This window comes from Mesoplodon densirostris, chromosome 9 (assembly GCF_025265405.1).
Source record: "Mesoplodon densirostris isolate mMesDen1 chromosome 9, mMesDen1 primary haplotype, whole genome shotgun sequence".
Taxonomy (NCBI): domain Eukaryota; kingdom Metazoa; phylum Chordata; class Mammalia; order Artiodactyla; family Ziphiidae; genus Mesoplodon; species Mesoplodon densirostris.
This window is the reverse complement of record NC_082669.1, coordinates 22,608,204-22,622,314: the sequence shown is the minus strand read 5'-3', so window position 1 is coordinate 22,622,314 and position 14,111 is coordinate 22,608,204. Positions and strand designations below refer to the sequence as shown.

The 14,111-nt window shown below is 39.0% G+C and overlaps 1 protein-coding gene across 2 annotated transcripts in view; it reads right to left on the bottom strand.

Moving 5' to 3' along the window:
- The window catches only part of SUGCT (succinyl-CoA:glutarate-CoA transferase), a 690,281-nt gene that overhangs the window by 465,069 nt on the left and 211,101 nt on the right, over window positions 1-14,111 (bottom strand). For both annotated transcript variants that reach the window (XM_060108016.1, XM_060108018.1), the window contains one exon: window positions 2,385-2,456. In XM_060108016.1, the coding sequence (XP_059963999.1) occupies window positions 2,385-2,456 (72 nt within the window). The remainder of the gene's footprint in view (window positions 1-2,384; window positions 2,457-14,111) is intronic.

Genomic DNA, 14,111 nt, shown 5'->3' with positions numbered 1-14,111 from the left:
GATCATGATTCCTTTCTTTCATTCTAATAATATGATATATCACATTGATTGATTTATGTTGTGTTGAAACATCCTTGACTCCCAGAAATAAACCCCACTTGATGATGGTGTAAGATCCTTTTAATGTATTGTTGAATTAAGTTTGCTAATATTTTGTTGAATTTTCACCTCTGTGTTCATTAGGGACATTGGCCTGTAGTTTTCTTTTCTTGTGGTGTCCTTGCTGGGTTTTGGCCTGTAGTTTTCTTTTCTTGTGGTGTCCTTGCTGGGTTTGGTATCACAGTAATGCTGACCTTGTAAAATGAATCTGGAAGTGTTCCCTCCTCTTCTATTTTTGGAAGAGTTTGAGAATGACTGGCACTAATTCTTCTTTGAATGTTTGGCAGAATTTTCCAATCTGGTCCTATACTTTTGTTTGTTGGGAGGTTTCTGATTACTAATTCAATCTCCTTACTAGTAATCAGTCTCTTCAGATTTTCTATTTCTTCATAATTCAGTCTTGGAATGTTGTACATTTCTAGGAATTTATTCATTTCTTCTAGGTTGTCCAATTTGTTGGCATATAATTGTCCATAATAGTCCCTTGCAATCCTTTGTATTTCTGTGGTACCAATTATGACACCTCCTCTTTCATTTCTGATTTTTTTTTTGAACCTAGCTAAAGGTTTGTCAATTTTGTTTACCTTTCAAAGAACCAGCTCTCAGTTTCACTGATCTTTTCTATTGTCTTCTTAGTCTCTATTTCATTTATTTCCACTCTGATCTTTGTTATTTCCTTCCTTCTACTAACTTTGGGCTTTGTTTGTTCTTCTTTCTCTAGTTCCTTGAGGTGAAAACATAGGTTGTTTATTTGAGGTTTTTCTTGTTTCTTGAGGTAGCCATCTATCGCTATGAACTTCCCTCTTACAACTGCTTTTACTGCAACCCATAAGTTTTGGTATGTTGGATTTCCATTTTCATTTGTCTCAAAGTATTTTTTTAATTTCTTTTAATTTCTGCATTGATCCAGTCATTTTTATAGTTGCATGTTGTTTAATCTCCACACATTTGTGATTTTCCAGTTTTTTTCTTGTAATTGGTTTCTAGTTTCATACCTTTGTGGTCAGAAAAGATGCTTGATATGATTTCAATATTCTTAAATTTATTAAGACTTGTTTTGTGGCCTGACATATGAGTATGCTCCATGGGCACTTGAGAAAGAATGTGTATTCTGTTGCTTTTAGATGGACTGTTTTTTATATACCTGTTTAGTCCATCTGGTCTAACTTAAGACCAATGTTTCCTTATTAATTACCTGTCTGGATGATCTATCCATTCATGTAAGTGGGGTAGTAAAGTCCCATACTATCATTGTATTGATGTCTAGTTCTTCCTTTAGCTCTGTTAATATCTGCTTTCTATATTTATGTGTTCCTATGCTGGGTGTGTAAATATTTACAAATGTTATATACTCTTGTTGGACTGACCCCTTTATCAGTATGCAATGCCCTTTTTTGTCTCTTATCACAAAAGTCTATTTTGTTGGATATAAGTATTGCTACCAGAGCTTTGTTTTGGTTTCCATTTGTATGAAATACTTTTTACGTACCTTCACTTTCAGTCTGTGTGTGTCCTTACATCTGAAGTGAGTCTCCTGTAGGCAGCATACATATGGGTCTTGTGTTTTTATCTATTCATCTACTCCATGTCTTTTGAATGGTGAATTTAGTCCATTTACATTTAAAGTAATTACTGATAGGTATGTACTTATTGCCATTTTCTTAATTGTATTCTGATTGTTTTCTAGTTCCTCTGTTCCTTTCTTTTTCTCAGAAAAAAAATCCTGGCATTAAAAATCCCTTTAAAATGACTTTTCCTTTTTGTTTGGACTAGTAGGTCAATTTTTAGTATAATTTAAGCTACTATGATTCTTCATTTAAAAATACAGCCAGGGCTTCCCTGGTGGCGCAGTGGTTGGGAGTCCGCCTGCCGATGCAGGGGACATGGGTTCGTGCCCCAGTCCGAGAGGATCCCGCGTGCCGTGGAGCGGCTGGGCCCGTGAGCCATGGCCGCTGAGCCTGCGCGTCCGGAGCCTGTGCTCCGCAACGGGAGAGGCCACAGAAGTGAGAGGCCCGCGTACTGCAAAAAAATTTAAAAAAAAAAATAATAAAATAAATAAAAATAAAAATACAGCCAGATACATCAATTTTACAAAACCAGAGTGCTAATTTAGACCCTGTCCTTAGCATTTGTAAGCATAGAAAAAGCATACTTTTAGGTGCTAACACAGGGAGTCTTGAGTATACACTTAGCAACATTGTTCTAGGCAAAACTGAATTTTCCTGGCTTTGGGCAAAATGAGTTGTTGCATATATTATCCACCCATCCCAAATATTATAGATTACCTTGCACACAGTAGCAAACTGTTGGTTATTTCCTGCTCCGACTACAAGATATCCATCCTTGGTTTTAAAAGCCTAAAATAAATACATACATACATAAATATATAATTATACATATTGAGAATACCACAAAAATTGTCTTTAATTTTTCAAACTTTTATATAGAATCCTTGTTCTAAAGTAATGTTATTAGTTAAATCAATATCAACTAATTAGTATATATTTCTCTTATATTTGCATAGTTGTCATTTGAGGTTTTCAAAGCACTTCCTATCTCTTCCACTAACTGTTATATCATTGGAAGCAGAGGGGAAAATGTGTGACTTAGAAAAATAAAGAAAATACTGGATTTTTATTATAATTCATAACATCAAATTCTATATTCATTATAGTATGGATTAATGTTGGATTTTCCCAAAACTCTGTTTTTTGTTTGTTTCCAGTTTTTCTCATAGGGCAAAAAGAATGATGGTACATTGTTTTCTACAAAGCATACGAAGAATACATGGAAAAAAGGAAGGAAATAAGGGAGGGAGGAGAGAAGGAGGGAAGAAAGGAGAGTGGGGTGGAAGGAAGATGAGTAATGGAGCTATATTTTTGTCTTTGAAAATCTTAGATATAAACTTTTGGGTAATTTTCACTTTCTAGTAAGTGAAAAATGACACACCTGGACCTCGTGTGGTCTTAGGTACCTGAGAATGCCTGTTCCTTTTAGGAGACGTTCATTTGGTAAAAGCCAGAGACATATTAGTAACTGATGCCTCCACCTCCCATAGCCTTAGCCCCATGGAGTACTTTGCAGCCCTCCCTGATCCACATTTGATCACAGGGATGGTCAGAGGAAACAAATTTTACCCTTAGAAGGCCTCATTCCTGCTTTCTTTAAGTAAATGAGTTGCTTTAGTTTCCTCTCTATGTAAAACTTGCTCTGTATCTTCAACTACTTTTTCTTCACTTACTCCTGCCTCTGAGAAAGATAACTTCTATCTTCCTTGACATATCTTACTCCTAGGCTAATGACCTTAGTTTTACCTTCACTCACATCCTTCAGAATCCTGCTCAATAAACTTTTATGTCTTCATTTCCACTGGATCCTTTTCTTCTGCTTACATGTAAGCTCGTGCTTACACTAAAAGTAAAATTTGTGGCTTCCCTGGTGGTGCGGTGATTAAGAATCCACCTGCCAATGCAGGGGACACGTGTTCGAGCCCTGGTCCAGGAAGATCCCACATGCCGCGGAGCAACCAAGCCCGTGCGCCACAACTACTGAGCCTGTGCTCTAGAGCCTGCGTGTCACAACTACTGAGCCCACAAGCCTAGAGCCCATGCTATGCAACAAGAGAAGCCACCGCAATGAGAAGCCCATGCACCGCAATGAAGAGTAGCCCCCACTCACCGCAACTAGAGAAAGCCCACACGTAGCAACAAAGACCCAATGCAGCCAAAAATAAATAAAAATTTTAAATAAATAAATAAAATAAAATAAAATTTGCATCAATCCTGACACCCCTCTCAAGCTATCTTGAAATTTTCTCCCTTCCCTCTATCTCTAAATAATATTAAAGTGCCAGTTCTTCACCAACCACCACATTCCAATGCCCTCTGTCATCAGGATTCTTATCCTAACACTACACTGAAATAATTCTTTCTTGACCCCTCTGTATTATTTGGTACTGTTAACCATACCCTCCTTCAGGAAACTGTCTTGTCTCTAGGCTTTGTCTGGGTTCATCTCCAATCTCTCTGACATGTTTTCCACATGCCCCTTTTACAGGATTATCTTCTCCTAACCTTCAGCATTACTTAAGCATCTGTATTTGGTCTTTTACTTCACTTGCTTCTTCTGGTAGCCACTAGCCACATGTGAGTATTAAATTTAAATAGACTAAAATTAAATCAGCCAGTCACAAAAGACTACAAATTGTGATTCCATTTATATGAAATGTCCAAAATGGGCAAATCAAAGGAGACAGAAATATTAGTGCCTGCCTAGGGCTGAGGAAGTTGGGGAAATTTGGAAAGTGACTGCACTAGTACTGGCCTTCTAATGAAAATGTTTTAAAATTCACTGTGGTAATGGCTGCACAACTCTGTGAATGCACTAAAAACCACCGAATTGTACAGCGTCAATGGATGAATTGTATGGTATGTGAATTATATCTCAATAAAGCTGTTATTAAGAAAAATTAACAGTTCAGTTACACTGACATACTAGCTACATGTCAACCATTCAATAGCTATATGTGGCTAGTGGGTGCCATGTGAGACAGTCCAGATAGAGAACATCACAGAAAGTTCTGTAGTACAGGGTAGGTAGACTCAGTTGGTTGACTGTATTTTTTTTCTTTTGTTCTTCCTATATACTATGTGGTATCTGAAGAATGTGAGGCAATTAATAAATGGTTATAAAATGTTAATAAATCACTCAAATGATTGCTTCCATATAATAGAGTTGTGGCTAAAATGGATCTCAAGCAAAACATTATAATCGGGTTTTATTTTATTTACATTTTTGCTTGATTTGGAAATTAATGCTACTGAGATATTACATGAACTATTTTAAATGTTTGTATTCCCTTATCCACCAGGCAAGGGAATATAAAAGCAAAATCAGTGGTATACCTAATGCATTAGTGTTTCTTAAACTGCAGAAAGGAGGTCTACAACAGAGCTATGAGTGAGGACAAGGATTTTGAGCAGAGATGTCTCAACAAACCATTGATAATTAAAAAGTTACACGGGTTGTTTGTTGGCTTTCTTTTTTATGGGGGAAGGGTGAGTTGGGGAGTGGATAAGTAATGTGAAGTAACAAATGTGTGTTGCCAAGTATAACATAAAGAAAGGTTTTCAAAATTTTGGATCAGTGACATGTTCAATGAGTTTACATTTTGGGGGGTGTTCATTTCCTTTTAATTAATAAAGAAGTGCCTGTTTCTTCCTTAAGCCTGAACCATAACATGAAACATATTTTTACCAATATAATTTTGTTTTTAATTTTAAGCAGAGGTAATTAGTTAATGACCATTGGAAAGTAAATACTGAATAGCAGCTCAGCCACCAGGATATAATTAGACTAAGGTTCACCAAGTAGATTTGTTAGGATGAAGGTAAGATTATGAGTTCTTTACATAATTATTTGTTCCCTGTTATTATTGCTACAGTGTTTATTTAATAAATATATTTTAAGTAAGAATTTTAAAGTACTATATTTTGCTATATACTGAATGTTTATATCCTCCTCAAATTCATAGGTTGAAATCCTAACCCCCCAGTGTGATGGTATTAGGAGCAAGAACACAGCCATCTCTGAACCCGGGAGTAGGCCCTCACAAGACATCAAATCTGCCAGCACCTTGATCCTGGACTTCCTAGCCTTGAGAACTGTCAAGAAATAATGAAATAATGAAATAAGAAATAAATGTCTGCTGTTTTAGCCACTCAGTCTATGGCATTCTGTTATAGCATCCCAAATGGACTAAGAAATTGGTACTGAGAAATGGAGTGCTGTAACAAATACCTAAAAATGGGGGAGCATCTTTAAAACTGGGTAATGGGTAGAAGCTGGAAGAGTTTTGAGGTGCATGCTAGAAAAAGTCTGCATTGCCGTGACTGGACTCTTAGGGGCAATTCTGTCGAAAGCTCAGAAATAAAAGAGAGTTGTAGAGAAAGCCTCAATCTTCTCAGAGAATACCTAGGTAATGCTGAACAGAATGTTGGTAGAATGCTAGGCGTAAAACTCATATTGATAAGGTCACAGATAGAAATGAAGAACATGATACTGGAAACTGGAGGAAAGGTGATCTTTGTTATAAAGTGGTAAAGAACTTAGTTGAATTGTGTTCATGTTCTAGCGTTTTGTAGAAGGTAGAACTTGCAAGTGATGAAACTGGATATTTAACTTAAGCTATTTCTAAGCAAAATATTGAAGGTGTGACTTGGCTCCTCCTGACTACAATATAAATAAATATAAATATAGTGCAAGTTAAAGACAAGCAAAGAGGAAGCAGAAATGAAAGATTTGGAAAATTCTCAGCCCATCAATACTGTAAAAAATGAGAAAGTATGGTCAGAAGGAAACACTAAGGGGATGGCCAAGTGGCTGTTTAAGGAGATGTCCTTCAGTAGGTGAATGGGTAATGCACTGTTATACGTCCAGAAAATGGAATATTTTTCAGCACTGAAAAGAAATGAGATATCAAGCCATGAGAAGACACGGAGGAACCTTAAATGCATATTACTAGGAAGCTAATCCGAAAAGGCTACATACTGTATGATTCTCAACTATACGACAATCTGGAAAAGGCAAAACTATGGACACAGCAAAAAGATATCAGTAGTTGTCAGAGACTGTGGGGAGGGAAAGATGAATATGCACAGTATAGAGAATTTACAGGGCAGTGAAAATACTCTGTATGATACTATAATGGTGGATAAGTGTCATTTGTCTAAATCCATAGAATGGACAACACCAAGTGTGAACCCTAATGTAAACTATGAATTTTGGATGATTATAATATGTCAATGCAGTTATACCAATTTTACATGTGGAGGCTGTGCATGTGTAGGGGGAGGAGATATATGGGAAATTTTCTATACTTTCTGTTCAATCTGGAACCTAAAACTGCTCTAAAAAATTAATTTAAAAAAAAGAAAAGCAAGAAGCATCCTCGTGGTGGTGATAAAGTTCTGTATCTCCATGTCAATATCCCGGTTGTGATATCACACTAGAGTTTTGCAAGATGTTACCAATGGGATAAACTGGGTAAAGGGTACACAGGCTCTATCTCTACTATTTCTTAAAATACACGTGAATCTATGATTATTTCAAAGTTGTTCTTAATTAATTTTTTTAAAAGATGATGGCATATTAGATTAGGGCCCTGACAACAGAGGAGGAAGAAAATGGGTTCAAGAAATATTTAGGTGTAAAATCTACTCATTTGGTAATCTACTAGTTGGTAATGTCTTGAATATGATGGTTAAGAGTTGAAGGCTGAGGAAGAAGAAGGTGTCATGGGTAACATTTAGGATTCTGAAGAACTTCTGAGATACTCCAGTGGAAATTTCAAGTGAGCAGGACTTGGGGACCAGATGAAAGGCTGAACTGTAGATAAAACTTGGGAGTCACTGGCTTATAATCTATAAGTGAAGCTATCACACAGATGAAGTCATTTAGGAAGAGAGTTCAGACTGTAGAGCGGGAAAAAAAGGGAGCCAAGGGATAGTCTGAAGGCCACCCCCATTTGAAGCCGAGGCAGAAGAGGAGTTAGCCAGGGAATAAGATGAGGACTGAAGAATGCCCACAAGGTGGTCTTTCATCAACTCAGCAAGTGCTGTGCTGGTGTCACAAAGTGGACAGAATGCAGCTTGAAATGGATCAAGGATTAAGGAACAGTTACGGAGATGGAGAGAGAACATGTGAACATCTGTTTGAGAAGTCTGACTGTGAAGGGGGAGAATAAGCAAAAGACTGAGAACACAGGATGGGCACGGGTGCAGATACAGGTCCCCGTGATGGTCTGGTGATGGGAGGTTGAGGAAGTTCCCGGTGCTTCTATATGCTTGTGAACTAAGGGGTGAAGTCATCAGCTGAGAGCAGCGCTGGGATAAATGAGACTGGAAGACCAAAAAGAGTGGAGACGTTCTGATGTATCGGTGAAGAGAAAGGGACAGAAAAGTGGCAAGATAAGCATAACTGGAATGCTGAAGTGCTGAGAGCCCAAATGAGTGATTTTCTCCATCGTCTCTCAGTTTCAGACATAGAATAAATGGATATTTGCATTCTCTAGCGTTTTGTCAGATGGGTATGACAAAAGATACAGGTGTAGGAAAATTAGAAAACTAGCCAGAAGGTTATTGAACCATGAGCTATGGACTATCTAGATATGGAAGAAGGTGGTAGAGATAGGAGGAGGTTATGGATAGGACAAAGGGAGAGGTGTAAGTGGATAAGAAATCCTGATGAAGTCAAAGACCAACCATAGTGGGAGTAGTTGAACATGCACGGTGGAAGACAGGAGACTATGGATGGTCAAAATGTACAACGCTTCATTTAGCGTTTACTGAAGCGAAGCAGTTTCAGTGTGAAGTGAGAGCTACGGTGTGAGGTGAATAGAATAGTTGCTGATAAAAGGTAAGGACACAATAAATATCATTATGATTAAATAGTTACTAATATGCTGGTTCCTACATAAACGGAACTCCCTAGTGCATTCTAAGCCTTTGGATCTTGATTCCTGGGCCCTTATCCACTCTGCAAACTCTCTTACCTCATTGCCTTGGTCACCTCACTCCCCATACCAGGCAAGATTAGTGACCACATACTATGCACACACACACCTCTAGCAGGTTTTGCATCACAGGGAGAACTCAAATCAAAAGCATCAGACTGGCCCGCAAACACTCAGGGCTGGGATGTTTCTCTTGTAAAGAATTTAAGCCTCAAGAGGAAAGAAACAATTGCTACTGCATGAAATGATGAGAGGAGGGGCAGCAGGTGTCTGTAGTTTTGAAAGGACAGGCCAACACCAAGCCTTTCCTCATAGGAGCCCAGATTTCATTCTTCCTGAGAAAATAAACACCTCTCGTTGAGAGCTGTGCTTATTCAAGGGTGACAAGTTGCACTGGTAGGGAGACCACACCAATTGCATGGTTTCCTTCACATTCTAGTCATAATCAACCCCTTCTCCTCGGTAGAAAGGTGGTTTTCAGGCTGAGAAAATACTGATGGAACAAGGGATTAGATATCCCAAGGAAACTGCACAACTTATGAGCACATTGGGAGACATGTAAAGAGGACACAGGGGTTCAAAGTTTAGTTCCTGTAGTTAGAGCAGTTTCAGAGGTAAAACGTGACCACGCCTGGGAAACTGAAGGGGAGAGATGTAACATACAGGGGTAGAGAATACTGAGCAGACATGAGAGCAGAGAAGTAAGAGGGTCAGTCGGGAATTCCCACCGCTCTTGAAGTTGCTATTGATCCCCAGATACTCTGCTTTCTGAGCTTCCAGCCACGCTAACCTGCTCTGACGATGTCTTCATTATTGAGCTGACAGAACTACAGAGGGACTTCTAGAAATTCTGCATCAACTCAATATAATATCAGACGATCAAATGGGAAAAGGAAAAGAGAAACTTCCTCCGTCACCCTCTCAAACTACCGTATCGGTGCATCAGTATTTTCTCTGATCTATAAAAGGTACATACAGTCGGTAGTGTGTCTGCTTCAAAAACAAGAGCACAAACTTCAAACCCTCCTGGAGCTACTTAACTTTTAACAAGATTTTCTTCCACAAAAGGTAACCATTGCTAAATGACTTCAGCATCCACTGGAGAGAGACATTCCATGAAGTTTAACTCAGGGCCATGAGAATGTTTTCCGGAATGTCAAGAAGTTACTGACTTTGGGTCTCTGCTAGTACATCGTGACAAATTTAGAGCACTATTTCCTACCACTAACAGTTCAGTTCACCTTATGGCTGAGCCAGATGGCAATGAGGCACAAACTGTTTACAGCTCAAGAACAGTGTCGTCTATGGGACGGGACTGTGCAAAGTGGGAAAGGAGCCCGGGAGGCCCTAATTTCACCTACTACCTACTTCTCTACACATTTTTTCATGGGAAATAAGCAGTTTTGAACACCCATTTCTAAATACTAAATACAAGCCCTTGTCCTGAATTCTAGAATAGCTTTGAAAGCAATATTATGTCCTGATTTCCTGCCACCCCAGATCCAGGTCAGGATTTTCCAATACCATAGGAAGTCTGAATGTTCCTTGAGGTCCTTCAAATCAATTAAACCTCATTTCAAATCAAAAATATTTAGAATTTTCAATCACTCATTATTTGATAGTAGGTATGGAGGCAAGGGCAAGAAAGGAAATGGAAACTGTCCTATTTTGTATCTTCTTCACAAATTATCAGTGGATATTATTTTTCTTAAAAAAGAAGTCCTTTGTGAGGAAAGCCAGCTGTTATTCAAGAAGGCAGCCATCGTGTATCTTGGGCATAATGTACAATGGCACATGGGGTTGCTTTTCCTGGAAAGTATGGGTTAGAAACCAGTTTTGATGATTCTGAATTGACTGTTTTATAAATTGATTGTTTTAAGCCAGATTGTTTGGAAGAGCCTGCCAAAAGCACCTACTATTTAACGGAAAGTAACAAAAATTTCTGGACAAGAGTCCACACTGATTTTTCAGGAGCACTTCAAGGTAAAAATTCCTTGACTGTGTTAAGCATTTTTTAAGTGCTCTTTGTTTTATCTCCAACATGTTACAACAGTCATAGTTCCGTACTAGTAATGTACCATACATGAGAATATCATTTCTGATAATGAGCCTACATTTACCTAAGACTAGTTAAAAGCATTCATAGGCTAGAACTTTATTCAGGCTGTCACCGTAACAGTTCACCTTCAAGCAAAAAATATAGCTAGAACAGAATATTAACCACAGTTACAATAAGAATATTATTGTAAAGTGGATTATAGAGTGGATTGCCAATAAGATTTTTGAAACATATTTTAACTCCATCATGTCTCAAGATTTATCAATGATAAAACGTAAGGCACACATGGTGAGACTGGGATTAGGGGAGAGGCCTGACATTAGACCTACCCACTAGGCCTGAAGAGGCACTGGGGTACGGGTCCAGTTGAAAGTGGAATTTCAGCCCAGAGTATAGAATGTGTGAATAAGCATGGCTTAGGAAGGCATTTGGCGAGATAAAGTATGGGGGTATAGGGAGGGAATGGAGTAAGAAATTTTGACAGACTAATTCTTGAAAGTCTGACAGTAGGCAGTCGGCTCCTGAGATTTACAGGCAGAGGCTGCAGGATCCCAGTTATGGGAATGAGGTTCAGAGACTTGCCTCCAAATTCCCACATGAAGAATTGTGAAAGAAAGCCAAAGGGTGGAGGGATAGTAACCAGGTAGTTAACTAGATGAGAACCTCAGAGAATACAAGCAAAAGCAGAAGCCCAAGCCTTTGAACAAAGACATATGAAGCAATAACAGTGACATCAGGTGAGCATGGGAGTCTGGCTGGCAGATAAGAACTCAGAGCCTGCTGCAGCTACACCAAGCATCTAGGACAATATTTGGCATAACAGAAGCTTAATACATTTTATTAAATCAAAGCCGATGTATTAATGCTCAATCACAGCAAACCAAGCAATTCAAGAAATACTAGACAGTATACAAAAGGCTTGCTGGCAAAACTAGGAAACATGAAGTAGGAAAGAGGAGGAAGTGTCAGGGACCCAAAGGTGAGGACTCACTGAGAATGACAAACATACTCAGAATTGATTCCCACAACAAACTTCCTTCTTCGCAGGTTATTGCCTAAGTTTAAGAGTGAAGGTAAGTTTAAAGGGAGATGGAGACTATAATTCCATTAGGAGTTCTGGATGTAGCCTGTAGTTGGAACAGTGCAAGACTCAGGCCCCCTAATTAAGTACTTATTCATTCTACCATGGTCAAAGTTTAGCCCATTCACAAGACAGCCTTCCCATTTTCAGAGGCCATTTAGTTGGCCTGAAAGATCTCTTCCTTTACCTCCCTAACACTCAAAGCCAAGGGTTTCTTAACCCACTGTGGTGTTTGGAGGCAAGGAAGTTTTTATCCTATAGGACAGTGAGGAGAAATCTCCTAGCATCTCACCACAGGGCAGGACCATCAAGGATGCATTCATACTGCCATCACCTCCAACCATCAATTCCATCATCATCACCCCAAACTGGCACCCATAGCAGATGTTGCTATGTAACTCTGGCACTCTGTCTTGAAGCATATAGGATCAGCCTTAGTATTTTTTCCAACAAATAACCCAGAGAGCTACTACCAAATAATTGAACATTAACTGGAAGTAAAACTTCTTTTGTATCCAAATATAAAATGGGTTCCTGTACAGAGGCTTGGAATCTAAAGTATACAGGTTCGCAAAACATCTTTGGGCTTGGCCCAAAGGTCATGGGAAGAGCTAATGGCTACTCAACTTATGCAGTGAAGAATAAGTGCTTAGGGTAAGGCCCGGCTGACTCACAGGAACAAGTGAAATGTAGTCCTCATGGGATAACCAAGTATCTTAAACAAGTTAACTCCAGGGTCCAAAGAAGCTTAGAGGAAGGCTCCATCTTAAATATTTATAGACATCTCTAACTAAGGAAAGTGATGGAAAAGGTGGTAGGCTGCAAGCAGCTGACAGGACCTTGATGAGATGGCCACATTCCAGGATCTGAACCAGTTCTTTAAAGGACTCATTCCTTCTTCTGTGTGATCAGGACCTGGGAGCCCAACCCAGGCCATCTGTCATGCATGTGAGATTAAGGTAGAGACCAGAATGATGAATTGCTACTGTAGTGAGAAATAACTATATTAGAGGCCAGAATCTTTGAAGACTCAATGATCAATGAATTCTCTCCCTGGGAAGCTAAAAATCAGAAGGCAAAATTAACAGAATTGAGCATGGATTAATTATTTCTTGTCTCAAGTCCTTAAGAATCTGGAAACTGAGTGAAGCCTGAATCTGTCGATGGAAAGGTCAGTAGGCCCTTCTGTGTGTGCCTCTAAGAAGCAGGGAAAAACGAGCCCAGGCTTTTCAGCAGAGGGAGTCGTGCTGAATTGCTGGAGGACTGAAGTCTCAAAATGTGCCTCAACTATTTCCATTTCATGACATACAAGAAAAAACAATATGTACTCTGAATATTATTCTGTACATTCCTGTTTCAATCACTGGTGACCCAAAAGCATTGGACTCACTCACATGGGCACATACACCACAACTGAGGTCATGGGAGTGTTATGCAAGGTTCTTTTGCGTCAAAATTTAGACCAACTAGGAAGTTGTCCCTTCCAAAGTAATTTAACATCAGAGCCATTAGAAGCATTCTTCCAAAACAACCTGAAAAAAATTTTTCAGTAAGTCCTTCCAGTAGGTCAAAAGGTGAAGAAAGCAATAATTCTTTTCTCATCTCCATAACCACTTAAGAAAAGGTATTTGGTATTTCTATGACCCCTGCCAACATTAACAGGTCATATTAGCTAAAAGGTCAGGGGTTACAGGAGATTGTTTTATTTCAGAGTTTATTCTCTGTTTGAATAATTGTTTCATTTCAGTTCCTCTGGGATTCATGCTCTGTAAATAAAGATGGGAGCTAGTTAAGCATTTTTATGCATAATAGAATGTGCTGGAAATAATTTACCATTGCTTGTCTTCTCAAACACTAAAACTCTTCATCTCAATTACGGTAAATGTTTAATTTCCACTCCTCCCTCAACACCCCCGAAGAAGCAGCTCTGTACATGATGTGACCAACCACTCCTCATCCCTGGTTGACGAGACTCATGTGGATACTACTCCCAAGCCAGCCAATAGATTCACCGATCAGGAATCAATTACATCAGCTTGATAATTCAGAAGGCCACTTGGGGGTGGGGCTCGAATGACCATATGAGGCTTAAGTAAGTAAGTAAGAAAGCCTCAGAAAGACTAAAACTGAGACAAAAGACCAGACTACACCAAAGAAACAGCAAAGGACTAAGCAACTGCCGCATGCCCGATGGCATCCTGATTCTCATGAAATGGAACTGTACTGTACTTTCTGCAAAATCTCTGTAGCTTTACAATAACCTCCCTTTATCCACCACCCCCATCCCTGTTTATGAGTTAGTTTGACTGCATTTCTGCTTGTTAGAACCAAAAAAGATTTAATCCTAGATTTCCTAAACT